This window comes from Lithobates pipiens, unplaced genomic scaffold, assembly GCF_037356315.1.
Source record: "Lithobates pipiens isolate NorthernLeopardFrog02 unplaced genomic scaffold, aLitPip1_a1.2 Scaffold_18, whole genome shotgun sequence".
Classification (NCBI taxonomy): domain Eukaryota; kingdom Metazoa; phylum Chordata; class Amphibia; order Anura; family Ranidae; genus Lithobates; species Lithobates pipiens.
Genome location: NW_027507758.1, coordinates 204,907,981 through 204,929,655, shown reverse-complemented (window position 1 = coordinate 204,929,655; position 21,675 = coordinate 204,907,981). Strand labels below are relative to the sequence as shown.

General features: G+C 46.0%; 1 protein-coding gene across 1 annotated transcript in view; it reads left to right on the top strand.

The window, feature by feature from the left end:
- Positions 1-21,675, top strand: part of LOC143987645 (protein unc-93 homolog A-like) — a 991,508-nt gene that overhangs the window by 702,820 nt on the left and 267,013 nt on the right. The window contains exon 6 of the mRNA XM_077486536.1: positions 7,885-8,084. Coding sequence (XP_077342662.1) covers positions 7,885-8,084 — 200 coding nt within the window. The remainder of the gene's footprint in view (positions 1-7,884; positions 8,085-21,675) is intronic.

The following is a 21,675-nucleotide window of genomic DNA, read 5'->3' as shown; positions in this document are numbered from 1 at the left end:
ATTGCGCGGTCATGCAATGTTGTACCCAAACGAAATTTGCGTCCTTTTCTTCCCACAAATAGAGCTTTCTTTTGATGGTATTTGATTGCCTCTGGGATTTTTATTTTTTGCGATATAAATGGAAAAAGACCGAAAATTCTGAAAAACAAAAGATATTTTCTTCTTTTTGTTATAAGAAAAATCGAATAAACTAAATTTTAGTCATACATTTAGGGCAAAATGTATTCAGCCACATGTCTTTAGTAAAAAAAATGGCAATAAGCGTATATTTATTGGTTTGCGCAAAAGTTATAGCGTCTACAAACTAGAGTACATTTTCTGGAATTTACACAGATTTTAATTTATAACTGCCTATCTAATTTTTTGATGTGCTAAAATGTACAACCCCCCCCCCCCCCCCCAATTTACCCCATTTTGGATATTAAACACCCCAAGGAAATTGCTGAGGGGTATGTTGAGCCCATTGAATATTTATTTTTTTTGTCCTAAGGGATTGAATAATGACAAAAAAATAAAATAATTTTTTACAAAAAGTTGTCACTAAATGATATATTGCTCACACATGCCATGGTTATATGTGGAATTGCACCCCAAAATATATTCTGCTACTTCTCCCGAGTATGGGGATACCACATGTGTGGGACTTTTTGGGAGCCTAGTCGCGCACGGCACCCCGAAAACCAATCACCACCTTCAGGATTTCTAAGGGTGAACATTTTTGATTTCACTCCTCACTACCTATCACAGCTTCGAAGGCCATAAAATGCCAAAATAGCACAAAACCCCCAAAAATGACCCAATTTTGGAAAGTAGACACCCCAAGCTATTTGCTGAGAGGCAAGTTGAGTCCATGGAATATTTTATATTTTGCCACAAGTTGTGGGAATATTACAAACTTTTTTTTTTGCACAAAGTTGTCACTAAATGATATATTGCTCACACATGCTATGGGCATATGTGAAATGACACCCCAAAATACATTCTGCTGCTTCTCCTGAGTATGGGGATACCACATGTGTGGGACTTTTTGTCAGCCTAGCCGCGTACGGGACCCCGAAATCCAAGCACCGCCTTCAGGATTTCTAAGGGCATACATTTTTTATTTTACTTCTCACTACCTATCACTACCTATCACAGTTTTGAAGGCCATAAAATGCCAAAATGGCACAAAACCCCCCCAAATGACCCCATTTTGGAAAGTAGACACCCCAAGCTATTTGCTGAGGGGCATGTTGAGACCATTGAATATTTTTTTTTGTCCCAAGGGATTGAATAATGACATAAAATAAAAATAATTTTTTTTTTTTACAAAAAGTTGTCACTAAATGATATGTTGCTCACACATGCCATGGTTATATGTGGAATTGCACCCCAAAATACATTTTGCTGCTTCTCCTGGGTACGGGGATACCACATGTGTGGGACTTTTTGTCAGCCTAGCTGCGTATGGGGCCCCAAAAACCAATCACCACCTTCAGGATTTCTAAGGGCGCAAATTTTTGATTTCACTCCTCACTACCTATTACAGTTTCGAAGGCCATAAAATGCCAAAATAGCACAAACCCCCCCCCCCCAAATGACCCCATTTTGGAAAGTAGACACCCCAAGCTATTTGCTGAGAGGCATGTTGAGTCCATGGAATATTTTATATTTTGCCACAAGTTGTGGGAATATTACAAACTTTTTGACTATTTGCTGAGAGTCATGTTGGCTGAACGAAAAAAAAGAGATTGATCGGTGGGTATGCCCACCATTAGAATACCTCCCTTCATCCACCCACTTCTAATGATGGACATACATGCACCATTTATATATGCTGAAGCATGGGGGCATCCTCCCACAAAAAAGTTATGCCACATACACACAGTCGAACTTTTCCACGGGCAAGCCCTCCGTCGGAATTTCGACTGTATATACGCGGCATTAGGAGCAAAATCGCTCCTCCGCCCCTGCTGCCCCCATGCTTCGGCATATATGCTCTTTTTTTTAAACTGTAGTGGTGAAATCACCTCCTACAGCGTTGGAGTCACGGCTTTATGTATAGTGGGAGCAAGCGCTGTTGCGGTCAAGATAAATAAATCCGCGCTGCAACTGAATGGCGTACCTGCTAAGCAAATTAGGGTTAATATTAAAACAACATAACATTACAGTATAACAGTAAAACCTTACCATACCATACCTGCAAAGCAAATGCCCAAAAAAACAGTAAAAAATAAAACATTTTTTAACACAACCTGTGCCTAAAATATTTATATGCCGAAGCATGGGGGCATCCTCCCGCAAAAAAGTTATGCCGCATACACGGTCAAACTTTTCCATGGGCAAGCCCTCCGTCGGAATTTCGACCGTATGTATGCGGCATTAGGAGCAAAATCGCTCCTCCTCCCCTGCTGCCCCCATGCTTCGGCATATATGCTCTTTTTTTTTTAACTGTGGTGGTGAAATCACCTCCTACAGCACTGGAGTCACGGCTTTATGTATCGTGGGAGCAAACGCTATTGCTGTCAAGATAAATAAATCGCGCTGCAGCTGAATGGCGTACCTGAAAACAAAAAAAAGGTTAACAATAAAACACAGTAAACAGTAAAGTATAAAACATTAGAGAGAACAATAAAACAACAACTATTTTTGGTTTTTATATTTTATATATTTTTTTTTTTTTTTTTACTTTACTTTTTTTTTTTTTTTTTTACACTTTTTTTTGAACTGTAAACTGTAACAACTGTAACGGTTCGGGTCTCTCAAAATGCAATGGCATCTTGGGAGACCCTGTGTTAGTGTGCCTAGCCTGTGAAATGCTGTACCCTACGCTAATACTTCACTAGTTCATGGTAGCATTCAAAACACTCACCAAGGCAAAGACCAGGATTGCCAGGACAGCGTGGACAATAACAACGAGTGTCATGCCTATATCCGCGCTTGGTACAGACACGACATCTTCTTTGGGGGGCTTGTTGGGTAGGGGTACTCGGGAGGGCATACGGATAATGCCTCTCATGCAGCCGGCTTACTGCATTTGGTTGGGAATGGTGAGGTGCAGAACTGTCTGGATACAGAAGCTCTGTGACAACCTCTCTCTGGAAGAAAAGAAAGGTTAAAGTCCCGCCTGAAGCTTTGTATAGCACATAAGCATTCAGCAAAGCCAATTGAAATAAGTAAACAGACACTTTTTTGTACTAGCGTCTGGCCTTACGGGCAACTAGATACGGCGCCAACAACTGGTCATTGAGGTCCACCCCTCCCATATTTTTGTTATATTCGTGGACACAGAGGGGCTTCTCCACAATACCAGTCGCCGTATGAATTTGGACCGTTGTGTCTGCATGAAGGGAGGTAAGAACTAAAACATTCTTATTATCTCTCCACTTCATAGCGAGCAAATTATTACACCAATAGCAGGCTCTCTCCCCCAGCCTAAGACGGGAATCTACAAGCCGCTGGGGAAAGCCCCAGCGATTAGGTCGCACGGTGCCACATGCTCCAATCTGATGATCAAACAAGTGACTAAACAGTGGCACGCTCGTGTAATAATTGTCCACGTACAAGTGGTACCCCTTTCCGAATAAGGGTGACACCAAGTTCCACACTATCTTGTCAGCGCTTCCTATGTAGTCAGGGCAGTTCTCCAGCTCTACGTGGCTATCTTTACCCTCATAAACCATAAATCTCCATGTATAGCCTGTGGCCCTGTCACAGAACTTATAGAGCTTGACCCCGTATCTGGTATGCTTGTTGGGAATGTATTGTTTGAATGACAATCGACCAGTAAACTTAATCAGGGACTCATCAACGCAGACAACTTTATGGGGAGTAAACAAGTCTGCAAAACGTTGGTTGAAGTGGTTTATGAGGGGCCGAATTTTGTAGAGCCGATCGTATTCAGGGTCTCCACGATGACGACAAAGTTCATTGTCATTGAAGTGCATGAACCGCAAGATCTGCTCGTATCGTTTCCTGGACATGGAGTTAGAGAACACGGGCATGTGGTCAGTCGGATGCATGGACCAATAAGTCCGCAACGTCATGAATTTATGTGTGCCCATGTTGAGGGAAAGGCACAGAAAGGTCTTAAATTAGGAAACCGTAACTGGTTTCCAATCTCTGGCAAGGGAAGGCAACTGGGGATTAGCGGCGATGTGTTGACCAGCATATAAATTAGTTTGGTCCACAATAGATCTATAGAGATCTTCCGTGAAATACAGCGAATAAAAATCAAGTGGCATAAAATCCGCTGTATCCACCTGAATACCGGGTTGGGCAGTGAATGGGGGAAGTACTGGTGCTGCAGAAGTGGTGGGCACCCAATCAGGATTGGCGAATTCTGCAGGAAGGGCACTATGGGAATGATGGGCCTGCCTTTGTCTTCTTCTTGGTGGCAGCAGGACACTACTTGTGCTTGCCACCTCGCCAGCTTGCACTGCACTTATGGGACTCGCCACGTCACCACGTGATACTGCAGTTCTGGATGTACGTCCAGGGTGTACTAGGCCACTGGTGCTTGCCAGTTCACCAGAAGGATGAGCGGCTCTAGTACTTCTCTGCTCCATACGAGGGACCTGAGATTCTTGCACCTCAACAACATCAGAAGATCGGGGTCGGGTACACCTGACATTAGCAGGGACCTCATCTTCGTCGTCAGAGCTATCTGTCATGGAGCCGCTGTCCTCTACAGGTTCGTATTCTGAGCCTGAATCTGACAGATCAGTGTCTTCCTCTTCACTATCTGTCATGCTCAGAAACGTGTAGGCCTCTTCACTAGTGTACCTTCGCTTTGCCATTTTGGGCTCTAAATTTAGGGGTACACTAGTGAGACTCACAGGTAAAAAAGCACCTAGGCTGTCATCGACTGTATAAAACGCTACCAAAAAAAACTGTTAGCGATCGCAGGGATCAAGCCTGACTCTGCGAACGCTGCAGTTATGTGTGTTGTGTTTTGTAAGTGACCGTGATCGATCGATACTGCACTTGGGTGGGCTGGGCGGAGAGGCAAAATGCAGGTGCTAGCAGGTATCTGGATTGATCCCGCTAACAATGCGTTTTTTTAGAACCCTAAACTGCTGGGCACGCTAGTATAGATCTGATCAGATCAGATATTGATCTGTTCAGATTCTATACCACTAAGGAAGGTGTATGCTTTGCGCGTGGGTGTTAGCGGTACTGGCACTAACCTAGCACTGCCTGGGGCGACGCAGACCCTATCTGACCCTAAAACCTAATTGATATCACCCACCGGGTGATCAGGGGGTTAAACCTTTATTGGGTAATAAATGGCGGGTGCCCTGATGCTATAAAAAGCGAACTACCTAACCAGCGTCACCCGTAACACTTATACAGTGATCACTGGTGAAAGGGTTAACTAGGGGCAATCAGGGGGTTAAAACCTTTATTGGGTATTTATATGGGGGTACCTGACGCTATATAAAAACCTGATGGGGACCTAAATAACTAAATAACTAACTGGCTAACCAGCGTCACCAGTGACACTTATACAGTGATCGCTGGTGAAAGGGTTAACTCTAGGGGCAATCAAGGGGTTAAAACCTTTATTAGGTTATATATCGGGGTACCTAACACTATAAAAACCTGGCGGTGAACCTAAAAAAAAACTAGCTTCCTAGCGGCACCAGTGACACTAATGCAGCGACTGGTAAAAGGGGGTGAAAGGGTTAACTGGGGGGGCAATCAAGGGGTTAAACCTTTATTGGGGGGTAGGGGGCTACCCTGGACCTAAAGGGGCCTAACACTAAATGCCCTGACACTTTTTACAGTCACAACTGACACTAAATGCAGTGATCAGTAAATAAATGATCACTGCAATCAGTGACACTGTGACTGGGGGGGCGGGGGCCGATCGGGGGGGTGATTGGGGGGTGACTGGGGTGAAAAGTGTGCCTATGTGTACCTATGTGTCAGTGGACTGTTGGTGCACTTACTTGGATGTCTTCTCTCCTTCGCCGTCCGGTCAAAAAGACCACCACGAGGGGAGTGACATCACTTCCTCCCTGCCTGTGTTTACAATACACAGTGGAGGAAGCTTCTCATTCGCCAGGAGCGATCGAGAGGGGATGGCCAGAAACCAACGGCCATGCCCTCATCTCGGATCGCTCCTGAAGCGAAACGGACGGCCGCATCCAGCGGGAGGGGGTCCGATTGGACCCCCCACCCGCTGGAAGGCGAGCACATACATGTACGTGCTTGTGCCTGTCGGTGCCATTGCGCCGACGTACATTGCCATGCGGCGGTCCTTAAGTGGTTAAAGTAACATTTTTCACTGACCCCAATGTATGGGTCCACTATTCTAATGTAAGGGGGCACTTTAATGACTGCTAATGTAAGGGGCCCCTATCGTTTTTATTACCTAGCTTTTGTGGCCATAGTTAAAACTGAATACATCCAAAAGCAAACATTTATTATATTGCAGATTACCAATTAACATTTTAGATGTCATGGATTATTTTCATTGAAAATAATTTTCACTATCCTGAAATGAGGAATAATTGATTTATTTTTGGGACAAATGATGGCATGAGACATTCCTTCAGTTATAAGAAGCAGCTACTATGCTATGCAGGGTTTTGTAATTATTTTTGGTTACTTTTAAACCTTCTCACTATAAACTTCATGGTTTACTTTCCCCTTGGGTCTCAAATCTGTGCATTGTGGTACATTACAACACACATGCACTGAAGTGCATTGTTTTAATATATTCAGAATGATGGCATCACAATGCAGTACACTATGATACATCTGTTGTCATATACAATATATACAGTATGTTAACGCATGTCGAAATGTGCTTATTACTGTGATGCACCATTGTGAACTGACCATAAAAACAACTGATTTAAATGAATGTGTGTGATTATTGATTAATACTGTCTTGTGAGATACATCCTTACATAAACAAGGTACTACACATACGCTGTAACAACCACCAAATCTGCAGATCAGAGCAACAGAACATTGGGGGTAATCCATATTTTTACATTTATTGCCCAGCCTCATGCAGGCTGGAGCTGCCTAAACACTGTACTTTTATTTTCTTCATCAGCTCATCCCCCACAGTTATTACCTTTTGTATCACTTGACACTCCCCAACGAGCAGGGCCTTCTGATTCCTCCTGTAACTGTACTGTCTGCCCTAACGTTGTAAAGCGCTACACAAACTGTTGGCGCTTTATAAATCCTGTATAGTAATAATAATTTGAGTTTGGATTTACAGTATATAGTTATGTAAGTTTGTATTTGCAGTCTATGTGCACTTCTTTCTCTTTATAACATGGAATGTCCTTTTCAAAATATTTTTTTTATATTTACTAAAAATATTGGAAGGTTTTAGTCCCAAGTCTCCAAACCATAATGCCGCATACGCACAAGTGAAAAAGTCAGATGGAATCTTTTCATCGTATATTCTGATCGTGTGTATGCCTCATCAGACTTTTTTTTTCAAAAATTCTGACGGGCCTAGAAATAGAAAATGTTTTAAATATTTCCAACGGAACCAATTCCTATTGGGTAAACTGCTCGTCTCTATGCTGTTCCGACGGACCAAAAACGACACATGCTCTGAAGCAAGTACAAGACAGAGGCTATTGGCTACTGGCTATTGAACTTCCCTTTTCTAGTCCCGTCGTGCGTGTTGTACGTCACTGAGTTCCTCATGATCGGACTTTGGTGTGATAGTGTGTACACAAGACAGTTTCAGTGGAACTCCGTCAGCAAAACCTTCAGAGTTTATTCCAACGGGAAAAACGTTTGTGTGTACATGGCATAAGACAATTTCCAAAAAAAAAAAAAAGTGGTTAATTATAATATGCTAATTTTTAAGAGCTCCATACTGTCATCCAATTTTTTAACACATTGCAATTTTATTCCTTCTTTTAGCTTGTGGTGTTCTAGCCGTATTACTGATCATCATATTTTTGGATGAGATACAAGCAGAGAAAGCTCAAGAGGAAGATAATACTTGTTCCACGCTTCTTGCAGCATTTAAGCATCTCCGTGATAAACGTCAATGCCTTTTGATTCCACTCACTATGTTTAGTGGCTTTGAGCAAGGATTTGTTGCTAGTGATTTTACAAAGGTAAACCTATTAGCTTTTATTACCTGAACAGGAATATTTACAATTGTTTTTGGTCATAAATTATTATTATTTTTTTTTAATTTCGAAGTTTATGAAATGGTGCTTATATGTTGTTTTTCATTATGATTCATAAACCTTTATTCTACACATACACATTCATTGCAAAATGCTTCAGTAATAGAGTGCTGAACTTACATCCATATGTTACAGTGATTAGCAGAGAGTTAGACGATATGTACCTCCTCTGACTTTTGGCAAACATTTGGCAAACATTACTGAAGGTGGGGGCTGAATTCGAACCTTTATGAAGTTAATGAGAGCCAAATGTTAAAAAAGAGTAATGATCATTTTCTAGGCTAATAGGCAAGGGATTTTCAAACAAATGGCATGAAAGGGGGCACTGCCCTTGGGAATATGTAACAATGCAAAGCACATTTTTTTTTACTTCTGTTTGGCAGGGAGTAGTGATTTTAATAATGCTTGAAGTGAAATTTTTAAAAATGCTCAATTCTTTTAAATAGCCTACATACAATATATATGGTATATACACCTACGTGTGCACACTGCACCCATTGAGGATCAGCCCTGGTTGACAGTTGGGGATGATCAGTGAGGTGGGGATGACAACACTTGCAGATACTGATTTCCCTGTATAGTTCAGCTGACTGCCACTTCTAATCCTCTCCCTCATGTGGCTGTCAGATGAAAAGCCATACAGGAAGATCGGTGCTTGCAACTGTCCCTCCCGCTGCACTGATCATCCCCAACTGTTCCGTGTCCTCCTCCTCCTATGGCCCCTCCGTGTGTTTCTTCCCTCCCCCTCCTCATCACGGGTTCAAGTCTAGGCTCTGAGTGGGCCCACTCAAGGACATTCACAAAGTTGCCTTGTAGCCACTCCTTTGTTATCTTGGCTGTGTGCTTAAGGTTGTTGTCCTGTTGGAAGATGAACCTTTACCCCAATCTGAGGTCCAGAGCACTCTGGAGAAGGTTGTCTTTGTAAATTGCTGCATTCATGGGGGGCGTGTCCGGAATGGCCGACTGAGAGGACGCACAGTGAGTGAGCTCCGGCCGAGTGCCCTGTTCTAATACTTTTATCCCTGCAATTTGGCTGCCCTGCTCGGTGTACCGCCGCACAACTGCTCCCTAAGGGGGATGACCAAAGGACGGAGCTCGTCGAACACCCGGAGGAGATCCGCGGCAGCTAAATCTAAGCCCCGGACTGAATCGGGCCTTCTCACCGGGCCGCAGCCCCTGCAGCACATGGCGTCCCAGACGGAGGGTCCGGACCCTGCCTTGACGGACCAATCCAACTTCGCTGCACTCATGCAGGCGATCGCGACCTGCCAAACCGCCCTGACGGGTAAGATTGAGTCCGTCCAGATGGATGTCGGATTGATCCGCCGCGACATGGATACCTTTCGCGCCCGGCTGACGGAGGCGGAACGTCGGGTGGGAGACGCGGAGGACACCCTGCGGGAACACTCCGGTGCCATCCGCACGCTGCTCACCAGGGTTAAGAGTCTGGAGGAGCAGGGCAGAGGACTCCGAGAACCGGAATCGGAGGAATAACCTCCGTATTGTGGGCTTACCAGAAGGGGTGGAAGGTGCGGATCCCCAGGCCTTCACGGAGCGGCTGCTGCGGGATCTCCTGCCGTGTGCACAGTTCTCACCGTTTTTTGCGGTGGAGAGGGCACATAGAATGCCTGCTACCCGGGGTCCCCCGGGAGCTCCTCCACGCACGCTTATTCTCCGCCTGCTGAACTATCGAGACCGGGACCAGGTCCTACGGGAAGCGAGGAAGGCCGAGAACCTGCGCCATGCGGACGCACGAATTATGATATTTCCGGACTATTCCGTTGATACGCAGAAACTGCGCCGCTCTTTTGACCATGTCAAGTTGAACTTGCGGAACCGCCGCATTAAGTACAGCATGATGTTTCCTGCCAGACTCAGAGTCCAAGACGGCGAGACGGTGTGATTCTTTACATCACCGGAGGATGCATCGCAGTGGCTGGACTCCCTGCCTAGGGGCTGAGGTGGCTCTGAGGTACCTCATGCCTCCTTCGTGTTATTGGACGCATGTTGCAACATATGCAGATACTACCGGGATTATTTGGCGGCTGCCACCACCTCCTGACTGCGGATACCTGGTGACTATTCCTCCTTTTTTACGCTCTTCCTACTGGACGAGGGGTGGGGGGCTCCCCGGTCTTAGCGGGGATTAGGAACTGTTGCTGTTCAAGGAATAAGGTACCCGGGGTTTTCTCCGCTTTTTTCTTTTTTGGATTCTTTAGTTTTCTCCTCTTTTCTTTACCGCATAATAATTTTTTTTATATCTGGTTGGTAACGGGGTTTTTTGGTTGAAGTATGTGCCCCCGATCTCGATCGGGAGACTTTCTAAACTTTGCAGGGATCGTCTATCCTGAAGTGACTGAGCTGGAGTCGGTGTGCTAGGACTAGACTCTCAGGGAGCTGGGTTTTACACGCACCCCCATGGTTGTTACCGGGATGCTAGGTTTTGGGTGTAAGGCACGCCGAAGTTTGGGGGGTGGTGTCGGGGAGGGGGGCGGAGGGGGGTGGGGGGGCGGAGGGGGGTGGGGGGGTGGGGGTTCTGGTCATGTTTTTATTCACAGCATATGGTTCATGTATAGGCTCATGTATGTATTGTATGTCATGTTTCAACATTGTTTTCAATTTCTGGTGGCTGACATGTCACTCCTTCTGCTCCACTGGTGGGGGGGGGGGGTTCTGGTATAGCATAGGTCCTGGGTCCTTGGTGATAAGGGTAATGTGTAGTTCTCCGATATCTATGTTCACGGACTTGCCATGGCACCCCTGAAGGTTCTTTCCTGGAATGTTAGGGGGATGAACTCTAAACATAAGAGGTCCTTCGTTTTTAATTATATTAAGAAATATGCGCCCCACCTCTGTATACTCCAGGAGACGCATTTAGTTGGGAGCAAGGTGCTGGCCCTTAAGAAGCCCTGGGTGGGCTCGTACTATCATGCCACCTACTCTGTATACTCTAGAGGGGTCAGTGTTCTTGTGCATAGGTCCCTTCGCTTTACTCTCCTTGATCTCCATCTAGACCCGGGGGTAGGTATGTGGCCCTACATGCGGTATGTGAGGGCACGGAGGTGCTGATTATTGGACTTTATGCTCCCCCCGGGGCTACCATGGAGCTCATGCATCGGCTAACCCCTGTTATGGCGCTATACCCAGGGGCTGGGGTGCTGTTGGCCGGAGATTTCAACATGGCGCCTGATCCCTCGGTAGATAGAATGCAGGCTGGCGGGGCGGGGGACTCCCCACTGCTGCGGTGGATGGGGGCGTACGGACTGACTGATGTGTGGAGATGGAAGTGTCCGGATGTTCGGCAGTTCACGTGCCACTCTGCCACGCATGCCACTTTCTCCCGTATTGATCTAATGTTAGCTTCGGATACGTTGGTCTCTCGTACTCTGGGGATAGAAATCCTCCCTAGAGGCATATCGGATCATGCACCCCTGTTGATACAGCTGGAGATGGGTCTTCCACCTGGGATGGCCCTATGGAGGCTTTCGGGGTACTGGGTAACTGATGAGAGAGTGGCCCCGGAGGTGGCGGTGGAGTTGGGGACCTTCTGGGGACATAATAAAAACTCAACTGGACCGCCTATACTGTGGGACGCATTTAAAGCCTTTGTTAGAGGGCAGTATCAAACGTCCATTGCCAGAGCTAGAAGGGATACCAGGCTGGCACTGGAGGTGGGGGAGGGTCGGGCGTTGAGACTTGAATCTAGTTATGTGCAAGGGGGGGATGAGGCGACCTATGCGGATCTCATGAGAGCTCATAGGGAAATCTCATTGCTCCGTACCGAAGCCACTAGAAAACTCCTTCTTAACCAGTCCCAACGCATATTTGAGCAGGGTGAGAGGACGGTCGGCTTCTGGCTTGGTTGGCCAAGGAGCGATCGAACGCCTCCCATATCGCCTATATTAGAGGGGAACAGGGGGAGCGGATTTCCAGCCCGCAGCTTATAAATAGTCGTTTTGCAGATTACTATCGAGCCTTGTACACTTCTAGGGCTACGGCCGCCCCCGAGGCTCTGGAGGACTTTCTCAACCGTATGGCCCTTCCGGTGCTCTCTGCGGCGGATCGTATTAGATTAGATGCCCCCATTACGCTTAAGGAGGTACAGACGGCGGTGGCTACACTTCAGTCGGCAAAGACCCCGGGCCCGGATGGGATTCCCGCGGAGTTCTACAAAACTAATGCTGAAATGGTGGTGCCCCAGCTACACGCCCTCTTGCTCTCCATGCTGCGGGAGGGGGGGCTACCGGCTACGATGTCCGAGGCGATCATTGTGGTGATTCCCAAACCTGGCAAGGACCCGGGTCTGTGCTCCTCCTACCGACCAATCTCACTACTTAATGTGGATGCTAAAATTGTCACTAAGATCCTAGCAACCCGACTTAATTCGGTCATTCTAACACTGATTCAGGGTGATCAGACGGGGTTTATGCCGGGTAAAGGCACCGACATAAACCTCAGACATTTATATACTCACATCTCCCTAGCTGCTGCTGAGGACTCGCAGAAAGTCGTCGCCTCCTTGGACGCCGAGAAGGCGTTTGACTCGGTTGAGTGGCAGTTCCTATGGAAAGTCCTGGAGAGGTTTAACTTCGGACCCCAATTTATATCTTGGGTTAAACTGCTCTATAGTGCTCCCACTGCTAGGGTCCGCACTGACGGCCTACTGTCCGAAAGCTTCTCATTGGGTAGGGGTACTAGACAGGGGTGCCCTCTCTCCCCGGGCCTGTTCGCACTTGCCATTGAACCCCTAGTGGTGTTGTTGCGTGACTCAGTGGAATTGGGGGGGCTGTGGGTAGGACCGGTGTGTGAAAAGATTTCGCTTTATGCGGACGACACTCTCCTGTATCTTCCGGATGCTTCCACTGCGCTGGACACGGCCCTTGGGCTCATTGACGAGTTTGGCTCCCTATCTGGGGTACGTATTAACTGGGACAAGTCTCTACTATTTCCCCTGTCTCCCGCTCCCCTGGTTGTATCTGCCCGTACCTCCTTGCGGACGGTAGATAAATTTCGCTACCTGGGCATAGAGGTGCAGAGGGGGTCCAGGGAGTATCTCACGGATAATGTCTATCCTGTCCTCCAGAGCCTGATGGCTAAGTGCCAAGTGTGGAGGGCCCTACCCCTTACCCCGGTGGGGAGGGTCAACCTCCTTAAGATGACGTTTCTTCCAAAGTTTCTTTATGTTTTTCGTAATACCCCAGTTCCAATCCCAAACTCCTTTTTCAAAAAGATAGATCAGGTGGTGTCTACCTTCGTTTGGGCTGGGGCGACTCCAAGGATAGCGCGAGCTGCCCTCCAGTTGCCTCTGTCCCGGGGGGGGCCTGGCCCTTCCCTGCTTCAAGGAATATTACTGGGCGGCTGTACTGGTCATGGTGCGGTGGTGGTTCCAGCGGATCCGCTCTAACCCATCTGTTAATTTGGAGGCGGCGATTCTAGGCTCTCATGCGGAATTGAGTGCCTTGGTATACAGGGGACCGAGGGCTCACCCTGAGGTCACTACCCCTATGCGAACCACGCTTCGGGTCTGGGCTCAGGTTGCGGCTCGGTTGGACCCACCCGCCGCACTGTCGCCACATACCCCATTATGGGGGAATCCACGACTGAAACATCTCCAGTCGGTCCCTGACCCTGCTCTATGGACTAGATATGATGTCACTACTCTGCAACAGGTGATGCCTGGGGGCTCCCTTATTCCCTTTGATTCCCTTAGAGAAAACTGCCAATTCCCCTCCAGATTGATTTTTTGCTATCTACAACTGCGCCATGCCCTTAGGGCTCAATTTCCTGCAGGAGTAATCCTGCACTCCAACAATGTTGAGAGATTTCTTTTGGCCCCGGATGCAGATCGTGTTCTATCGTCTCTCTACCTTAGGATCTCGGCGGAGTCGCCCGGAGGGGGAACTGGCCTCTTCCAGAAATGGTTGGCGGACCTCCCCACCCTGGCGACGGATGATTGGGAGGAGGGTATACAACAATATTTGCCACTGATGATCTCGGCTAAGGACAGGTTCATTCAGTTAAAATTTATCCACAGGGCATATTATACCCCGCAACGCCTGTCTAGAATATATCCGGGACACTCGGATAGGTGCCCGAAGTGTACCGCCGCAGTGGGCTCTTTTTTGCATGTGGTATGGAAATGTCCGGTTATCTATCAATTTTGGGAGGGGGTGGTGCGGGAGATCAACGAAGTCGGGGGCCTCTCTGTGGGCCTGGATCCGGTAGTCTTATTACTAGGTGTGTGTGACAGGGTGGCACCGAACATACATAGTCAGTTGTTTGTATTCTATGCAGCATTTTACGCCCGAAAGGCTATCCTCATGCAGTGGAAGAAGTCGGACCCACCTAGCGTAGCCCACTGGAGGGCCTTGATAGATGCTGCCCTTCCGTTGTATAAGCTTACTTATATGAGTCGTAAATGCCCCAAGAAATTTACTAAGATCTGGGGTTGCTGGGTACAGGAGTGAGGCAGCAGCCTGTCCGCTCCTGTGCGCATGGTCCTTAGTTTTGTGGAACCCTCCCATTTCCGGAGGCCCCCCTTTCCATCCTTGTTATGCATTGGAGTGGGAATTTGTGTTTCTGCTCGGTCTCTTGCCCTGGAACTCTGTGACAACTACATTTGAGTGTTGCTCATCTAGATAGTGGCTCGGGCAGGGGGGAGGGGTGCTCCAGGGGCTGTGATTGCTGAATGTGTCTATATGAAACATGCTAATGTATGATTTTGCTGTGATGATTCTCTGAGTTTTCCTTTTGTTTCTATCTAATGCTTGATATGCTGTAATTTCTACAAAAAAAAAAAAACGAGCTGTGATGTATTGGTGTATCCGTTTTATGACCAATAAAAACGTTTCTGTTAAAATTGCTGCATTCATATTTCCCTCGATCCTGACTAGTCTCCCAGTTCCTGCTGCTAAAAAACATCCCCACAGCATGATGCTGACACCACCAATGCTTTACTGTAGGGATGGTATTAGAGAAGTGATGAGTGGTGCCTGGTTTCCTCCAGACATGACGCTTGCCATTCAGGCCAAAGAGTTCAATCTTTGTTTCATCAGACCAGAGAACTTTGGCAAACTCCAGGTGGGCTTTTACTGAGGAGTGGCTTCCGTCTATACAGGCCTGATTGGTGTAGTGCTGCAGATATATTTTTTCTTCTAGAAGGTTCTCCTCTCTCCATATATAAATGTTGGAGCTCTGTCAGAGTGACCATTGGGTTCTTGTTAACCTCCCTGACCAAAGGCCCTTCTGCCCCGATCGCTCAGTTTGGCTGGGCAGCCAGCTCTAAGCCCTTGTACACACGGTCAGAGAATCCATCGGAATGTGTCCTATCGGACCGTGTTGTCGGATAATCCGGCTGTGTGTGGTATGCATTGGACTGATTCCGTCGGAATATCCGTCGGACCCAATTTTCCAACATGTTGGAAATATTTCCCGACCAACTGGGCCTGTCGGACATACTCCGATCATGTGTAGCCTACTCCGACGGATAAGATGCTCACATTCAAATTCCCGACACGGAAGTGCTTGTTCAGGTAAAACTACTGCTCATAAGCGATATAGCACATTCGTCACGCTGCAATGTTAAAAATTCTTTCATCAAGCGCATTCTCTTGTTCTTTACAATGCTGCAAGAACGAACTTCTTTTGATGCTCATAGTCACACACACTTCTCCCGAACGGATTTCATTACTCTTTTTTAACCATTTCAGCAATACCGTTTTAGTTTGCGTCACATCTACACAATTTTTGATTTGTTTTTTCTTTTTTGGATGTTTTTTGGGGGGATTCCCTAAAAATCTCCTTTTAAGACAGTTTGCTCATTTCTCCTTTTTTTGTGTTTTTTTTTGTGTGTAAACTTACAACAACATTATTCTATTTTTGATATTTTGTTTTTCTTTTTTAATCTACAGGAGGTTGTTTAGTGTTGGTACCCCTTGTTATTTATTTCACTTTGTATTTTTGAAATGTACCTGCCTGCTCACAAATAAACTGGCCTTTTGGAAGGAAAACATATTACACAAGTATTTCATCAAACAAAAAAAACCTTTATTTTGGTCGCTAGAAACTAAAAATAGGAACGCAGCACTGGAGAAACTTCTTAACTTTGGTGCAGCCTTTGGCCCCCAGGGCAGACATGAACAAATTCTAATTGAAAAAATTGGTGGCCTGAGGAGTAGATATCTCAGGGAGAGAAGTCTGGTCCCGAAGTCCTAGAGAGCAGGAAATTCAGATGCCATTTCTGTCCCCAGGATGTGGATCTTCAAGAGGCTGCATCTTCTGGCAGACCAGACTCAACCCAGGCCATCACTCTCTCGTCTTCCTTTGGCACTTCCTACCAGGCATCCTTCCAGGCTGTGGCTGGGCTCCTGTAGCTGGGGCAGGAGGAGGAGGGAGTTGGTCGACCTCCTGGCTGCCACTTGCCACAGCCTCCCCCCGACTGAGGTCTTCCTGTGTATGAAAAGGGGACATAGTTTTAGTTTTTTGATCATCAATCACACCATTTTGTGCTCCTGGCTTTTGCAAATTGAATGTTACCAAATAGAACAGACTATCATTCTGAGCCCAGCATTTTTCTTTCCTGTCCCAATCATTTTTGGTCACTACTGTCTCTTGATATGTAAACCACTTTGAGAAATCACAACTTACTGATCAATGAGAACATATAGTTAACATCAATAAATGTAACACAAGAAATACCTGTCTCAAGCTGGGCACCACCACATGTTGCTGCCTGGAAGGCCCAGGTTGGACATCAGAAGCCTCAGCTGGGGGTGAAGGAAGCCTTGAAGGAAGCCTGGAGAGTGGTGGCCTGAGTGGTGGCCTGGGTACCCCTTGGTCTACCAGAAAATGCAGCCTGTCAAAGTGAACCATCCTGGGGTAATAAACAGCATCTGGATCTCCTGCTCTCAAGGACTCCAGGTGCTTCTTTCTCTCCCTGAGATATGTAAGCTTCATGGCCCCAATTTTCCAATTCAGATGGGCCATGTCTGCCGTGGGGACCATGATCCGCAACAAAGCAAGTAGTTTCTCCAGTGCTGCGTTCCTCTTTGTTCTGTCAGTATAAAACTTGTTGTGGAACTGCCACAGGCAGGGCATCTCCATGTCTATGAATAGCCCCATAAAGTTTTCATTTGTGAAAGGATCCATATTGTCTGCAAGACACAACACAAGACAAACCCTCAAATACTAATAATGCCATTAAAAACCCTCCTAATCTTGTCCCAACATCGGCCTAGATAGAAGCAGTCTAGTCTAGTGAAGCACCAAGTTAAAAATGTTACCTTCGTTTCCACGTTCGTCGCGTCCGCGCCTCACTCTTTTCCCAGATCGTACGGACGATACACGCGTGTTGCGTTTTATATACAGTGCGCATGTGTGAAACTCCGCCTGCCCCTGACGTTCTTTCCAGACTATTCCCCGCCCCTTCGCTTCTGGCGCAGTGGGGAGAGCACATGGTGGAGAGAACGCAGGTGCCCACTAATAATAGTTCCACTAACGAGGAGGAGGGTGAGGAAAGCCCGGAGCCTGAAACGTCCCGATCCAGGAAGACAAGATTTAAGGCCTCAAATATGTCTTTTGGAGAGATGTTGGAGATGGTGGACATATTGAACAGGACCGACTATGGTGGGAAGTATGGACCTTACCCAAACCCAAATATCAGAAAGGCCAAGATCATGAATAAAGTTGTGAAGAGTCTTCTGAAGAATTTTGGGGTACACCGATCCAAGGATCAACTGAGAAAACGCTGGTCAGACCTGAAACTGAGGGAGCACGAGCAGTACCTAAGGATCAAGCGTGTTCTTAAAAAAAGTAAGTAGTTGTCGTGTGTTCATATGATTATTCTTGCTTGCATACTGCTCCATGTGCTTTGATTTCATGTTGTGCATTTTAAAATGGCCACTTTCAAGTTCATGGTTTTGTTCGTTCGTATGAAACATCGTTCTGCTGGGAAGTATTCCAGCTTAACAAAGTGTCCCCAATAATGTTCTCACCTTGTAACTCGGCCCAAAAACACAATTGTACAACACTTCCAAGCAATGTTTTTGATTCTTATTTCGGCCCTCTGTGTGCTAATTAATCTTTGTTTACATTCTCATAGGGGAGAGAAGACTCGTCAATATGAGGACACCAGGGACCACACCCCTCCCAAAGAAGGGCAACTTCCAAAAGCAGAAACAGAGGAGCAGGAGCAAGAGGAGGAGGAAGGAGAGATCGTGGAGGTTGGAAAAATTGTCACCACAACAGGTGAGTGTCAGAGAACACAGCTTCCGGTAAGCTCATCAGTGTATATCACCATATTTGGATTACATGGTGTGTTTGTTTGCTTTGTTTTGTAGGTGATGTGGAAGAAGATTCCCGTTTTACCAGTGAAAGTGCCCAGATCTTGATTGGGGAGATAACGGGGTGCAATCGGGATTTGGAAATTGTCCAACAAAACATCAATGATGTTAAAAATAAAATGAAGAACATCATTGATGTTTTGGGGAGAGTGTGAAACAACAAAAACTAGATAAGGTTTTATTTTTGCTATTTTAAAAACAAAATGTTGTATTTTTAGAAATTCCAAATTTGGAAGATGTACAGAGTGTGTAAACATGCGCTATCTCCCATCATGGGGGATCAATGTACGTGTTTTGCGGAAAGTGTCTGAGATGAAGGGGTTGCAGCCCCAAAGCATGTACATTGATCCCCCATGATGGGATATAGCACATGTTGACACACTGTGTGCATCTTCCAAATTAGTTTTTTTCAGGGGTGACACCCCTTGTGATGAAGGCAATATCAGCCTAGTTTGTACATACTCATGTCTGATATTGTCTTCACTTTTCAAAGTTGAACTTTGTAAGTTCCTGTGTTCTGTATTTTACGGTTTGATACATGCCTGTTTACACAAAAACAAGGAAAAAAAATCTGATTAAACTCTGTTTTGGATACACAAAATCTCTTGGTTTGTTGTAAAAACCTTTTCAAAACGCACATGTGAATGTGCTTGTATTAAAAAGTTGAATTCTCAACAATGTGTGGCTTCCTTTTTCATTGCGCATAAAATGTATTTGTAGTCAAATTTTAGTTTGTGCTGAGAAGGAGTATGATTTACTAAAGGCAACTCCACTTTGCACTCCAAGTGCAGTTTCAGGTGTACTCTTGTAGTGCATAGTGGATGTGCCTTTAGTAAAAAACACCCACAGTGAGGTGAAAATTTGGACAATCATGCCATTTTCCTGCCATGGTGCTGAAAATGAGCACGATTTTGGTCAGTAATTCACTACATACATTAGTTAACAAAAACAAGGTGTGTGTGTAGCAGACCCACAACATAATAACATTATCTGAAGAAGAGACTGTCCCCTCATCTCGCTCTGAACTTGGATTTGCACTGTTGGTGAAAAAGGCACAACTTAAAAAAAACTGGCAAAGTGGGAGGCCACAGTCTGCCATTCCTGTGGCGTTGAAGGACACTGTGTAGTGAAACAAGAACAAAAACTAGTAATTTGACAAATCAACATTGCAAGCAGATTAGACACCCACATTTTTGGTAAAAATTCTTATAACATTTTGTGAACTGAGTATTTAAAGCCTAAAGTATGAGGTCCCCTTATGAGAGTCATAACCCCCCCATACCCCCACCCCCCATATGATTGGCCCTTGCTAAAAAATGAGGGGGGATGTTTAGGACAGGTAACCCTCTCCACTTGATTGAGAGCTGAATGCCTAAATAATGTGTGATACTTTGGGAAGCCCCTCCTTACTTACACTATTGGCAGCCCACCGGACAGGTAATACGTGTCATAACAAAATGGAAGCACATTTTGACATTCTGCTAGTACATGAATGTGTTAAAAAAATAAAAATAGCATTTGAAAGTATTGAGGCAGGCCCTTGCACTACATGCTTTGGTGAATTCGTCCATAAATGTGATCATGAAAAAGGTAGGTATAGTGTGTATTGGGTTTGGTCAAGTCATCAGCTAGAAGATTGCTATCAGCTGAGGTAGCAGTTGGGGAGAGGGGGGTTACCAATGAGTTTGGCACAACTCCAAAAATAAAAAAAAGGTCACTTTGCATGAATTGAAGCACACACATCACATTTGTAGAGATTTTAGGGGGTGTTTAGGGGAAAGCAATACTATGGAGCTGCCAAAAGACATTGGTAAGTGACTAGACTATAGTTTTATGGGCCAAGAAGAGCATGGTGGGGAAGTTAGTGAGGCAAATATGCACGAGGACAAAGGGGCAGAGTATATGAATTAGAGCATATTGCAATGATGGTAATTAGGGAATGAGAAAAGGAATGCAAGACATTAGCGAGCATGAAATACATAGAATGTGATGTTAAAGGATAAAACTTACCTTCATATAGTCCTTCTGCAGGACTTGAATGATGGCAGAACAGGTCTCTGGAATAATGAGCCCCAGAGCCTGGGGGGAGATGCCTGTAGAGAACTTGAGGTCCTGAAGGCTTCTCCCAGTCGCCAAGTAGCGCAACGTGGCGATGAGCCTCTGCTCTGGAGTGATGGCTTGCTGCATGCAGGTATCCTGCCTGCTGATATAAGGGGTCAGCAAAGCCAGCAGACGGTAAAAAACGGGGTCCGTCATCCCGAGATAATTCCTGAAATCATCAGGATTATTCTCCCGGATCTCACGGAGCAAAGGCATGTGCGAGAACTGGTCACGCTGGTGCAACCAATTCTTGGTCCACAAACGCCTCCACTCCCTGTTCATGGACCGGGCTTGTGTCAAAGTAAGAACCCCAACACGAAGCCCCTGCACAGCACAAACTGTACGACGAGTACGTAGACGAAACATGGTTTGAAAACGGTCGGCTGGTCAGAACAGACACCAGAAAGCACCGATAAACAGCAAGGCCTGAAAGAACGACCTGAATAGCAGAAGCAAGCAGACAATAAAAAATGCCTTTCAAAGCGTACTATACCAAGATATAGTCCACAATGAGAAACAAATACTTAATGACTGCACGCACTGATTATCAGATACGCAAAGACAAGCACAAACTGAAGAGCGGTAGCGATCTGAATCACAAATCTGAAAAGCGTGAATCGTCTCTCGCCAAACTTCTACTAACACGCGATAGACACGAGATCAGCAGAAGGAGCCCAAAGGGTGCCAGACGTGGTGCTGAACTTCCCTTTTCTAGTCCCGCCGTACACGGCTTACGTCAACTCGGTCTGACCGTGTGTATGCAACAGTTTCAGACACAATCCGTCGGACAAAATCCGTCGGACAAAATCCAACGGATTTGGTTGGCAGAATGTCCGACTGTGTGTACAGGGGCTTAGAAGAGTCCTGGTGGTTCCAAACTTCTTCCATTTACAGATGATGAGGCCACTGTGCTCAGCGGGATCTTCAATGCTGCAGAAATTGTTCTGTACCCTTCCCCAGATCTGTGCCTAGATACAATCATGTCTCAAAGGTCTACAAACAATTATTCTTTGGACTTCATGGCTTGGTTTGTGCTCTGACATGCACTGTTAACTGTGGGACTTTATATAAACAAG